Source organism: Muntiacus reevesi, chromosome 4, assembly GCF_963930625.1.
Source record: "Muntiacus reevesi chromosome 4, mMunRee1.1, whole genome shotgun sequence".
NCBI lineage: Eukaryota > Metazoa > Chordata > Mammalia > Artiodactyla > Cervidae > Muntiacus > Muntiacus reevesi.
The window spans coordinates 153,973,953-153,987,022 of NC_089252.1; the positions used below are offsets into that span (position 1 = coordinate 153,973,953).

Genomic DNA, 13,070 nt, shown 5'->3' on the forward strand with positions numbered 1-13,070 from the left:
CAGTTGGATGGCAACTGCGAGTCCAGGAGGGCATCCAGTATGCTGAGGTAATCAGACCTGGGAGGACAGTGTTCTTTTTTAAATTTATTTTTAATTGAAGGATAATTACAATATTGTGTTGGCATCAACATGGATCAGCCATAGGTATACATATGTCCCCTCCTTCCTGAGCCTCCCTCTCTCCTCCCACTCCACCCACCCCACGCTTATGGGTTGTCACAGACCCCCGGTTTGAGTTCCCTGAGTCATAACAGCAAATTCCCACCGGCTCTCTATTTTACAGATGTTAGTGCATATATTTCCATGCTACTCTCTCCATTCAGCCCACCCTCTGAAACTGTTCTTTTCTTAACAACGTTCAGGGCATATGCAAGCTCCTTATTTAAAAAGAAGAAAAAAGGTGCTATGAGTGTTTTCTTGATTGTTTTTTTGAAGCAGTTACTGTAGAGGCCTGGGAGTCGAGAAGAGCGCATCCGCAATCAAACCAGGGTTAGAGTCCTAGCTTTATCCTTTTCTAATTATGTAACAGAGGCAATCACCTAACCTCTCTTGAGCCTCAGTTTCTTTTCCTCCGGAGTAAGGGCAACAATCCTTGGTAGAGCATTCGTGTGCACAAAACCAAGCGGCTTGAGCACCTAGCAATGGCGTTCGCTGGTGGCTCCCGCCTGCCCCCGGGGATCCTTCGGGCCGAGACTCGCCAGGCCCGGAGAGCGGCTCTACCTGGAGCCCGCGGCCGCGCACTCTGGTCCGGAGCCGAGCTGACCTCCGAACGCCGGCCCACCTGGGACCAGGCTTCGGGCGGGATGGCAGAAGACAACCCCGGCACAGGGGCTCGGGGGACGCCCAAGGGAGGCGGGCGGCTCGGGGCAGAGAGGCGGCGGCGGCGGCCACCCCCACGCCGCCGCCGGCGAACTCCCCGCGAGTGCTGGGCCGCGCTGGCCGCGTTTGAAGTCTCCGGCGCGGCCGCGGGTTGGCTGGCGCGGGTCACGTGGCCCAGGCAGGAGTTTCCCCGACAGCTGGAGGCTGCGTGGGATCCGGCGGCGGCTCCCGAGCTCGGCGGTGCGGCCTTCCCCACCCCCTCCCTCCCTCCTCCCCCGCCCGCTTCCGCCCGGCTTATTATCCTCCTTATTGACAAACAGCGGCTGCGGCGGCGACTCTCGGCGTGCGTTTGTAGCCAAGTCATGGGAGACAAGAAGAGCCCCACCAGGTAACAGCGCCCGGGCCCCCGGGCCCGGACTGTGCGGGCGGCGGGGCCCTTGCGCCGGGCTTCGGGCGGCCGCCTCGCTCGCCGCCGGGGCAGCGGGGCGAGAACGGGGGCGGTGCCGCCGCTGAGCGAGCGCTGCCGCGTGAAGGGCCGGCGCCGGCCGCCCCACAATGGAGCCGCGATGGCGGCGGCCGCGGGTGTCCAGCGGCGGCCGCTGCTGCTGCGGCCGTGCTCGCGCCCCCGCCTGCCTGACTCCCCTCCCCCGCCGAGCGGGAGCCCGGCGCGCCGGGGACCGGCGGGGCGGGGGTCGCGGCCCGGGGCCGGGGGCGGGGCGGGGGCGGCCGCGGGGCCCGGGCGCGGCCCGCTGGTGACCCCGCGCCGCGTCGTGTCCGGGTTGTGTCCTGCAGGCCGAAGCGGCAGCCGAAGCCGTCCTCGGATGAGGGTTACTGGGACTGTAGCGTCTGCACCTTCCGGAACAGCGCCGAGGCCTTCAAGTGCATGATGTGCGATGTGCGGAAGGGCACCTCCACCCGGTGAGTCCCGGGCCTGCCCCGCGCGCCGCCGGCCCCCGGGGTCCCGGCGCCGAGGTCGCCCCTGCGGCCGCCGCCCCCTCCCAGGATACTGGCAGACCCGGCGGGCCGAGGCGAGACTGAGGTGGTGGCCGCGATAGGAACTGGGTCAGATTGATCACGACCCGAGCGATGCTTTGCGGTGAGGGTAATTGAAGAGGCTGTAATATTTTTGCTGCCAGGAGAGAATAAATTATTTAAGAGAGGCATTAGCTCTACCGCGATTTAATTCGTGTCGCTGGGTGTAATGCCACCCCCCCCCCCCATCCGCACCACATTTTCTGGATGAAATAATGCTGGCTGCATTGTTGTTAGTGTGTAGGAATCGGAGAAAAACCATGAAAACCTCTTTAGGAGCAAACGATGTTAATTTAATTTCGTTCCTGAAAAAAAGTATCTGATTAGAGGATACACAATAGATTAACCTTCCTTTTTTAATATAGACTCTGGAAAGGTCAAATCAGGGGTTTGTGTAGTGTTTTAAATCTCAGTTCTTTAATGTTTTATAAATAAATAGTTGGAGGTGAGCCCAGTCACAGGGACACATTTTTCCTGAAAGTATCCGAATATCTTTAGTTTGATTAAATGGCAATTTATTTTACTATACAAATGAGATAAAATGATCTCTGCCTATTTTCAGTCTTTATTTCATTCTCAGCTTACAGTATGATAACAGTCTTTTAAAAAACCACTTAAGTGTATTAAGTGGATAAAGAAGATCATTCAGGAGATTCAAAGTCAGTGACATTCTTGAACTGCCAGCACTTTTAGTTGCTGTGATTTGTGGCCTGATATTTAGATGGCATATATTTTTGATTAAAGTTTCTTGGAAAGTGAATTATCACGAGTGTACTAATGCAATATGCTGTTGCTTTTGAAAAGGGCTGTATGATGTTAACCTTAGGGGAATATATTCGGTAGAAGTTATTCTAAAAACGAGATATCTTGATTCTAATTAAATTTTAAATGTAGAGACACAAATGGTTTTAAAAATCTTGAAATTTTAAGATTTGCTTATTGAAGCTAGCTGCTTTGGACATACCTGTCTTTTTGTAAACCATAATATGCTTTTTGTATAGTCTCATTAAATTCAATAAATTGTTAAATATTTTCCTGATATCTTTTAAAAAACAAACTTTAGAACAACTACTAAATTCAAGGGAATGTAACAGAACATATGAAAAAGGAAAAAGCCCCATTTGCTGAAATGAACGTGGTAGCTATTTTTGGACCCGTGATTTAAGTATTTGGAAAAGCAAAGTATCTTTATACCTTTTGGTTTATATAAGGTTTGATTTGGTTTAGATTATGTTTGTTTATCAATGTCGTACTTTTTAAAATGCTCAATAAGCAATGTTAAGAAAAGGCAGGAACTTTAATGTGGAGACAGTTACAATCTTAATCTCTGGTACGGTATTGTTGGTTTGTGTTGTTCCCTCTCTATGTTCTTGTGGCCATTAGAGAAATACTGAAACTAGAAGAGCCTATATGTTTATTTGCAGGGACAGCAAGGAAGGGGGGAAGCTGGTGGCCTACTCCACAGCCAGTCTTGGGGTTAGAGGAACCCTGAGAAATAGAGTAGGTGGTGGCAGCTCAGAAGAGAAGAAACAGGCCGAATACCTGGCACCTGGAAGAAGAAGGAATATAGTGCACAGGGGAGTTGGCCCAGGACAGAGAAGTGGGCCTAGTTTAAAAGAGGTTTGAGGCCCACGTTGGGGGCCCCTGACATTTTTTACCAGTACATCTGAGCTCTTATAGATCCAATTTTTAGTGGTGGAAACATTTCTTGAGAAGGACTCAGAGAAGCATTGTCATTTGGATTGAAACTGAAGAGGCTCTGGGCAACTCACCAGAAGTCTAAGGGACACTCTGTTCCTAAAAGTAAGTGTTCTACACTACGACCCTCTCAGCTTCTTCCTTCCTCTCTCTGAATTTGTCTCTTCTCTTTTGATTTTGGCCCTAAGTTAAACCTAAGAGCTCTAATTTCTCTGTTATTTGTTACTTTTCTCCCACTGTTTCTGAAATGCAGAGTGGACTCCATGTTTGGAGAGAACAATGGAACAGGGCATTGTTAATAGGGCAGATATTGATTGCACCACGAAATATTTGCCTCTCTGGTAATGTTAGAAAAACAGAATTAAAGGACTACATAATACTTGGAGGAGCAGAAGTTTCAGTAGTTGGAAGAAATAATTCTTTACAACTGACATGTTAATTAGCAGTTAGGGTAATTTCAAGAATGACGTTGTCGATTACCAAGGCAGGGACTGGATGGCTGCAGAGCAGAAGGAGGCAGTTTGCTGATGGCTCGTTTGTGAGACTGACAGACGGGACTTCAGTCCCTGGGGTCAGACTGATCTTTGAACTGATTCTGTCTCAGTTGCCACATGTGAGACCATGTCTAAGCCAATCCCAGACATTTGAAAAACTTTTCTTTTTAAACCTCCAGAGAAGATGGAGTCTGTGGTCTCCCTTTAAAGTCTTTCTGACAGTCTTTCTTGTTTAAAGGGTATCTAGTTCAAATCCTTTTATATTGCAACAGAAGATCTTTTCCTTTGACAATATCCCTGGTAAGTCATGTTTTTCTGCAGAGTAATTGTATGAAATAAAATGGGGTTATGTTCATAGCAGTGTTTCAAGATGAAATGCAATTTGAAGTAACTTCAATTCCTAAATTGTTAGCTTCTTTAAATGTATGCCATTTCCCCAATTGAATTGCAATTTTGTACTTAGTGGCCTTAATTAGTTTAAATTTGATTAATTTTTAAAAAAAAAACTAAAATCTAAAAAAAAAACTAAAATCTAAAAAAAAAAAACACTAAAATCTAAATAACTAGATAGTTCCAGTATGAAAATTTTATACATTGTGCTTTTGTAAGAGAATCAATGACAAATGTCAGTCTGACAGGAAAAATTGAAAAAGTTACAGTGACAATTATTATTAAAAGTACTACACATTTTCCTTCATCTTTATATTTCACATTATTTTAAGGCAATAGTGTCTCAGGTATAAGTCTAAGAAACTTTAAAAAAATCAAGAACAATTCTGAATTATCAGAGAAAAAGAAGTAATATAGTGTGTGTGAGGTAGTACAATCAATGTGTTGAGTTAGAGTGGTATCTTACTGCCACTTCATATAGGAATGGAAATTAATGTGTAATTCAGGTTGTAGATATTTGAAAATGAAAGTGATAGAGCTATTTGGTTTTGAACTGTGATCTAAATGAATACTTATAAAACACCTAGCCTAGATCAGGCTTTCAAATGTAATTTCAAGTACAATAGATAGTGTTATATTTTCTCAGGGTAAATTGTATGAGTTCCTCTGGGTTTCTAAGATGTTATAAGATTGATGAGAAAGATTTCATATATTAGCAAGAGTACTAGGTGTTATACTAGGAGTTTGACCATGAATTCTTATTTTTAACCACTTCAACATTCAGCAGTGTTTATTAAACATCTTATTTTGTACTAGGGTTGAGCTAGGTACTAGACTTACAGTGGTGAACAAAATAGATACTTGTTTCTTCTGTAAAATTTTATGATTTGCTGTCAGTTCAGAAACACTTTGAATTGTACCCAATTCTATACAGGAGGTAGTATTAGTAATTCTTTATGTCTGAGCAGAGGAGGTGAAATTTTCTTATTTAAAAAAATAGTGTTTATAATTAAATATAGCATTATGGTTAGGATTTGACCATTGGTAAAAAGAGTGATTTATTTTAGTTTCTATAAAATGGAAGTAAATGATATAAAATTCACATTTTTTTGAAGAAACCTTAAACCAGTTATCATCGATAAAAATCTTTTCAGTGTCATTGTTGTCATGCTTGCTTTCTGTCTTCTAATTTGAGGCTCGGCACAGGTTTCATCTAGACTCTTGTGTGAGAATGTGGAGAAAAAAATGGAGGACCATCTCAGGCAGTCTGTTTTTCAGAAATGCAGAGTTCTGAGCCTCCCGTACCTGAGGAGCCTTTCCCACGACCACACAGTTATTGTTCATAGACTTCTTATTCTAAGAGGTTGGCTTGTTTGTTTCCTCCTCTACATCTTGGGTTAGATAGTCACACGGGTTTGTTGTTTACAGAGGAATTTTAAAAGTGATTAGTGTTTGGATAGTGGTGGTTTTCAAAGTGTGAACCCCAAGAGTCCCTAAAGACTTCTTAGGGAGTCTGTAAGGTCCAAACAATTTTCATGATCATTCTAAGATGTTACTTGCCTTTTTTAGCATGTTGACACTTGAGGTGGTGGTGCAGAGTTAATGCTAGGTAACATTGTTGGCTTGGGGCTTTGCTGGTGGCTCAGTGGATAAGAATCCGCCTGCAGGAGACACGGGTTCAATCACTGATCCGGGAAGATTCCACGTGTTTCGGAACAGCTAAGCCCATACGCCACAACTACTGAGCCAGAGCTCTCTAGAGCCCAGGAGCCGCACCAAGAGAAGCCCCCACAATGAGAAGCCCCCTCTCGCCACAACTACAGAAAAACCTGCACAGCAGTGAGGACCCAGCACAGCCAAAAATAAAACAGATAAATAAAATTATAAAAAACCCAAACCTGCTAGCTCTTCCAGTGGCGCCACATTGCTGTGTTCATCGTAATCTTCACCACCATGCACATGTCGTAAGAATAATGCTAGTTTCACTTTAGAATATCCTTCACGAAGCAGTAAACAATGATTAGTTTTAGAAAGTCTTGTGTCTTTTAAAATATTCTGTCTGATGAACTGGGAAGTACAAGTAAAACATTCCTGCTGCATACCAAAATCATGTGGTTGATTCACGGGAAAGCATTTTTGTAGTTGTTTGAGTTTTGAGCAGAACTAGCTTTTCTGATAGAACATTATTTTTATTTGAGAGAATACCTGGCAAACTGTGGTTATTTAGACTTGGATACTCATTAGATATTTTCTCAAAAATGAATGTAGTCTGTCACTTCAAGGAAAACAGTTGATGGTATTTGTTGTCAGTGAAGAAAACTGAGCTTTCAAGTGAAAATTTTTGAAAACTTGTAACCTCTGTAGTGAGTTTAAGAGCTTCTTAGTACTTTAAAGATGAGATTGGATGGTTATATCCACAAATATAATTTCTGATACTTTATCATAAAGTTTGTTATCATTTGGAAGATTTGCATAACTCAGTAAATCAGTGTCTCCCAGTTACCAGTGTATCATGTTATAAAACCATACATAGATAATCCACTCCTAGTATAAAAGAGCCAGTGGATTTTAAGGGAACCCTATGAAAACTTCGTTGATGTGGTTCCAGATTTCATATGCAACTAACCTTTGAGAAACAACTCCTCGTTGTGTTTTTATGTATGTATCGAAGAATATCCACAATTATCTGAAAAGGCTATTAAAATATGCCTCCCTTTCTCAACTACAAATTTGTGGGAGTCAAGATTTTCTTCATATTCTTAAAAATACACATCGCGCCAAATTGAATGCAAGAGGAAATACCACAATCCAGAGGGCTTATGTGAGTACCACTAAAAATACACAAGTACACAAAGTTATATTTGTTTTGGGAAATATAGTTTTTTTTTTTTCATAAAAATATATTAAAATGAACTAGTATATATTTAAATTTTTCTGTTTTTATTTTCAGTGTAGTAACTTATTTCTTGGTTTAGATAAGAGCTAGATAAACAAAAGCTCTTTTAACTTTTGAGAGTATAATGAGATCTTGGGACCAAAATATTTATGCACTGCTGGCACAGAGTTTTGCTACCTTGGGTTTCTGTATGCAGTAAATGTCCTTCATCAAGCATTCTTTCCCTTTCTTTTATCCTTAGTTAAGTGACAGCTCTCAGATATAACCTAGTGACCCCTAGTGACCTGGTTGTTAAACTCAGAAGCCTAACCTCAGTCTTTTTCATGACACTTCAGCAGTATTTGATGTTGGCAGGCTTTCCTAAAAATGTAAGTTCCCCTTCCCTGACGTCTCTAACACTCCTTTTTCTTGGTTTTCCTAGTACATTTTGAAATTAACTTCTGCTTACCCAAAATTGACTTCTCTCTATTTTGTATGGGGCATAAACTTTATGGAACCTAAACTAGAAACTTTCGTTGTCTCAACTTTGATTTCAATTCATCATCCTCCCTCATGTCCAGTCTTTTGGCTCTTTCTCAAATCTGTCCTTTTTACAGTTTTTGTTGATATAATTAAGAAGCCAGTATCATTTCTCTCATGAGGTATTGGACAGATGGGTCTCTTCTCCAGAACACTGCTGATGTTATCTTCAGCACTTTTTTTTGAAACCTGTGGGATTATTTTGATTGCTCTGTATTAAAAACAAATTGAGATCTTTTTAGTGACTGCTGAGTAAAGATTGAGCTCTTGAGCATGGTGTTCAAGGCCATGACCACCTATGTCTAGATTGCCTTGCTAGCTTCAGTTCTTGCTATGTATCCCAGCCAGGCCTGTGCTGCTCGGCCCTCAAGCATTGCTCTCAGGCGGTGCTTCTAAAAAGAAGTCCTGGGGGATTGCAGCCATCCCTGCACCCACTCCCACTGTCATATTGATTCAGTGTATCTTTGTATGTGTATGTGTGTAGAATTAATTCTGCAGAACACAGTACTGTGTAATGTTTGCCCTCCCCAGCAAGGACTATCTTACTTTGCTGTCTCCGAAGCTAGTAAAGTACTTGGAACATTTGAGGCATTTAAACCTTGTCAGTTAATGTTCTTTTAAATTTGCTACTGTTTGCCACCTGGCATTGCTTTTCCAATAACTTTAGAGGTTATCTTTGTAAAAATATGATCGGATTATTTTGTCATAATTTGTTAATTTGTTAAGCATATATTAATTCTTTGTGCATTTTAAAAAATTTTTGCAATGTTGCCATATAGTAAAAGCACTATTTTTACAGTTGGATTAGTAGCTGAGATGAGTAATTCTGAGTATTTGTTTAAACATGGAAATAGTATTTTTATAATACAATATTTATTTCGAAGATCAGATAAAAACAAAGAGCTTAGCACATGTCTTATTTCTATTACCATATTTTATTTGTTCTTATACACATTCTTAAAAGCATGTATGTGTACAAGAGAAAATACAACTTTTATCTCAGTTTTAGTACATTTTTAGCTTTATCATTTTTTGTATTGACATATAACATATGTTTCATGTTTTAACATTATTTCAAGGATGGTATTATATATGAATACCTTAACATTTTTAAGGTTTAGTTTTGGAAAATTATGTGTTTATTATCTCACAACCTTTTATTTAGGTCTTGTTATTCACATTACTGAAATTTGCATAGTATAGAAGTACTTCTTGACTATTGACTATACTGAAGTCATAAAAGATAACAACATATTATAAAATATTTCTATTACTCGATTAAATTGTAAGTTCTCCGTTGAATATTCAAAGTTAAAATAGTTGATCTCAACAGCCTATCAGAAACTAAAATATACTGAACATAAATTTGCAATATTTGAGATTGTTTAATCGAAAAATAATTTACAATTCAGATTTTTGCATTTGTTTGAACTGTACTGAATTTAAAATTAACCAATGGAATGAATTAAATTTAATTATAATTAAAATGGCACTGATTTTTACCTTCTGATTGAGATAGCATTGTTTTATCTATCAACATGTTACTTTTAAAGATAAATCAGTTGTACAAATTAGCAGACACCAGTGTAACTATAGAAATCAGCTGTTTTTCAGCCACTAGGTCATGTCCAACTCTTGCGACCCCATGGACTGTAGCACACCAGCTTCCTCTGTCCTCCTCTGCCTCCCGGAGTTTGCTCAAATTCACGTCCATTGAGTCGGTGGTGCTATCTAACCATCTCATCCTCTCCCTCTTCTCCTTTCCTGATAGAAATTAGGCAGACATTAAAAAAAAAGAAATTTCTGTCATCCTGTGCTTCTTTACTATTTCTGATTTTTATGAGTCAAGCTAAAAGAACTAGTCATTGACATCTTTCTGTAATTTGTTACTTTGCGTGCCGTATTAACTGCTTCTTTAAGATCCGGCTCACACACACAGTCTGTGTGCCATTCCCCGAAGTCCATCCAAAGCTTGCCTGCCTTTGTGTCTTCGTTCGTACCTCTCATTGTGCTCTCTAATGAGCATTTCCTCCTAAACCCAGGATTGGTTTTGTCTTTCTCCTGAAGCTGAGTATTTGAAAAAGTTGGAATTCTGATACAGGTTAAGTCAATACTTGGAAAAGAAACCTTCTGTATACATGTATGAATTATTGGAAATAAATCATCAGAAGTGAACAAAATCTAGTTTCTGAAATCTTCATTTGCACAGCAAACATCCTCCTGTTGTTCGTTGGGCAACATGTGGTCATTGGATATGTACCATAAGCCAGAAGTGTTAGGCCTATAGAATTGTGGATGAGACACCAGTTCCAGCTTCTAAGAGTTTGAAATCTAGCAAAGAAGGTCAATAGTATTTGCTAATGAGTAAACAAAAGAAGGAATGTAAAATTTTACAATATTGTCCTAGTGTTTGGAGTTCTATATTCAAGTTGAGTATAAAAGCAGTTACTGTAGTGGCCAGTAGTAAAGTGCTTTTGGTACAAAGTGTGCTTTAACCTTGTGGCCCATTTCCAGTTTGATTACCTTTCTCCTAAGAAATTTCAGCCAAATGAAGCTGCCACTTCATTGTTGGGTAAAACCCTCTTTCTCTTTATATGTGTGTATATATATGTATGTGGGCATATATATATGCATATATGTATAAATATGTATGTTTTTTAAAAGGGACTGCTGTTTTTAACAAGATGTTTAAGGAGGAGAAGGGGTTGACAGAGGATGAGATGGTTGGATGGCATCACCAACTCAATGCACATGAATTTGAGTAAACTCCAGGAGATGGTGAAGGACAAGAAAACCTGGTGTGCTGCAGTCCACGGGGTCACAAAGAGTCAGACATGACTTGGTGACTGAACAGTGAACAGCAGGAGGATGTTTCCTATGTAATTGAAGATTTCAGAAGACTAAGATGATTACTATGAAGACTGTGACAAATTTACATAGGATGGATTGGATGAGGTTTATATATATTTTGTACTTATCACAGGAACCATCTGTTTTGTTTTTGAAAGTAAAATAATTATAACAGGACTGCATTATTAAACTTAATGTCTCTCTTCTCAGCTGTCTTATTGGTTATATTGGCAGTGATCTCCATTATGCCACTCAGTTTTTGTTTTTCTAGCTTGTTTGTTTTTCCTTTAAAAGTGTTGTTGAGAAAATTAAATGAGTTAATTTCTGTAAAGCCCTTATCATTGTGACTGGTACAAGTAAGTACTCACTAAATATTTTTAAAAGAAAAAAAAAAAAAGAATATTTATAACTTATTGCCACCAAATTAATTCTTAGTTATTATAGGTTGTTTCTGTGGGTAGGAATTCAATAAAAGCAATATCGTTAAAGTATTTATAATTCGTGTAGTGCTTTACTGTGTTCAGAACGCTTTTGTTTATTCTTCCATTTGCTCATGAAACCACCCTGCATTCAGGAGAGGGAGATGGTCATCTAATCATAGTTTTATTGCTAGAAGCCTAGTTTCTTTTTTTTTTTTTACTTCTAAATAAACCAAAGAAACACAGGTTTGTTTGACTCAACCTTCTGTCTCTGATAAAGAGGTTTATGAAACTACTTTATTTGGATGAAAGGTTTCTTTGCTATTCCTCTTTCCTTCGAGGTTAGATATCTGGCCAACATACTTTGGTACAAGGATTAGCATTCTTTGGGGTATCACATTTTCATTCATTGAAACCTGGTGTTTCTTTTTTTTAAAAGACACATTTTCCTTAAATAGTGATTTTAATAAGTTATAAAATATTATGTCATTGTGATTTTGAAAATAAATTATTCATTTAACAAATATTTACTGAACACTTAGCTGTGTTTTGTTTATTGGCTTTTATTCCTGCTAAAATCTCTACCTTTTGTTACATGATATATGATCTATGATTGATCAGTTTTAAAAGATTCAGTAGAGATTTCATTCTGTAATATTGTTATGGAAATTTACAGAATTACTGAGAATTTTAAGAGCTTCCATAGTGTTTAGTGATTTCCTGAGAGAGAGGCTGGTTTTTATTTCTTGACACCTTGATGGTAGAGGGCTTCCCAGGTGGCTCAGCAATTAAAGAGTCCATTTGTAATCCAAGAGACGCAGGAGACTGGGTTTGATCCCTGGGTCGGAAATGTCCCCGGAGGAGGAAATAGCAACCCACTTCAGTATCCTTGCCTGGAAAATCTCATGGACAGAGGAGCCTGGTGGGCTACAGTCCACGAGGTCAAAAAGAGCTGGACATGACCGAGCACTCATGCACCTAATGATAGAGAGAGAAGGTAGTCTTCAGAGGGAAGTTCTTGAGGGGTATGGGGCAGAGATGTTGGTATTAAAACTTTTGAAATTGTCAAGGCTATTATTGTTTCCAGATCCTTTTGTTTGACATTTTCAGCTCAGTTTAGAGGATTCTTGTTGCCCTGAAGTCTTAGTGAACTGCCAGGTAACACATAGCAATAAGCTGGGTGAGGTCTTGTCTTTGTGTTGGAACTCACGGCTCTAGCTTAGCTTCTTGACAGGTAAGAAAACAGGCCTGGAAAGTTTGTGACCTGTTCAAGATCAGTAGCTGGTTAGTGCCAGGTTCAAATGTTTGGATTTCTTTAAGTCTTTTTTATTACCTTGCTGTGGTAACTTTAAATTTGCTAGCAAGTAATTTCTTAAAGAGTTGTTCTTATAAATTTTCTATGCCTGTAGCTAGTATTGTATTCCTTGAAAACGTCTAACATTAAACCTACTACTTATAACTAATACAAGAACTTATGTTAAAATTTGGGCTAGCATTATACTGAATGAAGAACAAAATGACCATTGTTTTCCCTATTTTAGGTAATATTTTTGAAGTTAAAATGTTAAACTTCATTTTGATGTCTTTTATAATAATGGTTATTGTGCTATATATTCTGACTTCTTTGATACCATAGTATTTCTTAGGAGAAAAATCCTAGTAAATATTATTTACTAGTAAATATTTACTAGTAAATAATATTTACTCTTTTATTTGTGATACAAATACTAAGAATCTCTAATAGTATAACTAATAATAAATTTGAATGTCTGTGTGTGTATGATAAAAAAATTTGTACAGTTCTCTGATAATTTTTAGGCATGAGTTGAGAGTCACTTCATCTTTACATATTTTATAGTCTGATCAGGGCTCTTTTATACAGTATCATCCTTTATAGGATATGCTAATGATGATAAACCTACAACAGCTGCAAGTAGATAATATTCCATGCCA

General features: G+C 39.5%; 1 protein-coding gene across 7 annotated transcripts in view; it reads left to right on the forward strand.

The window, feature by feature from the left end:
* The first annotated feature begins 934 nt into the window (after positions 1–934).
* The window catches only part of YAF2 (YY1 associated factor 2), a 79,867-nt gene continuing 67,731 nt past the window's right edge, over positions 935–13,070 (forward strand). For 4 of the 7 annotated variants that reach the window (XR_010663063.1, XR_010663065.1, XR_010663064.1 and 1 more), the window contains exons 1-3: positions 935–1,207; positions 1,612–1,737; positions 3,276–3,654. Coding sequence is in view for 3 of the 7 variants with exons in the window: in XM_065934604.1 (XP_065790676.1) it covers positions 1,182–1,207; positions 1,612–1,737 (152 nt within the window). In the remaining 4 variants the exon portion in view is untranslated. The remainder of the gene's footprint in view (positions 1,208–1,611; positions 1,738–3,275; positions 3,655–13,070) is intronic. The other 3 variants (XM_065934605.1, XM_065934606.1, XM_065934604.1) reach the window with 2 other exon arrangements.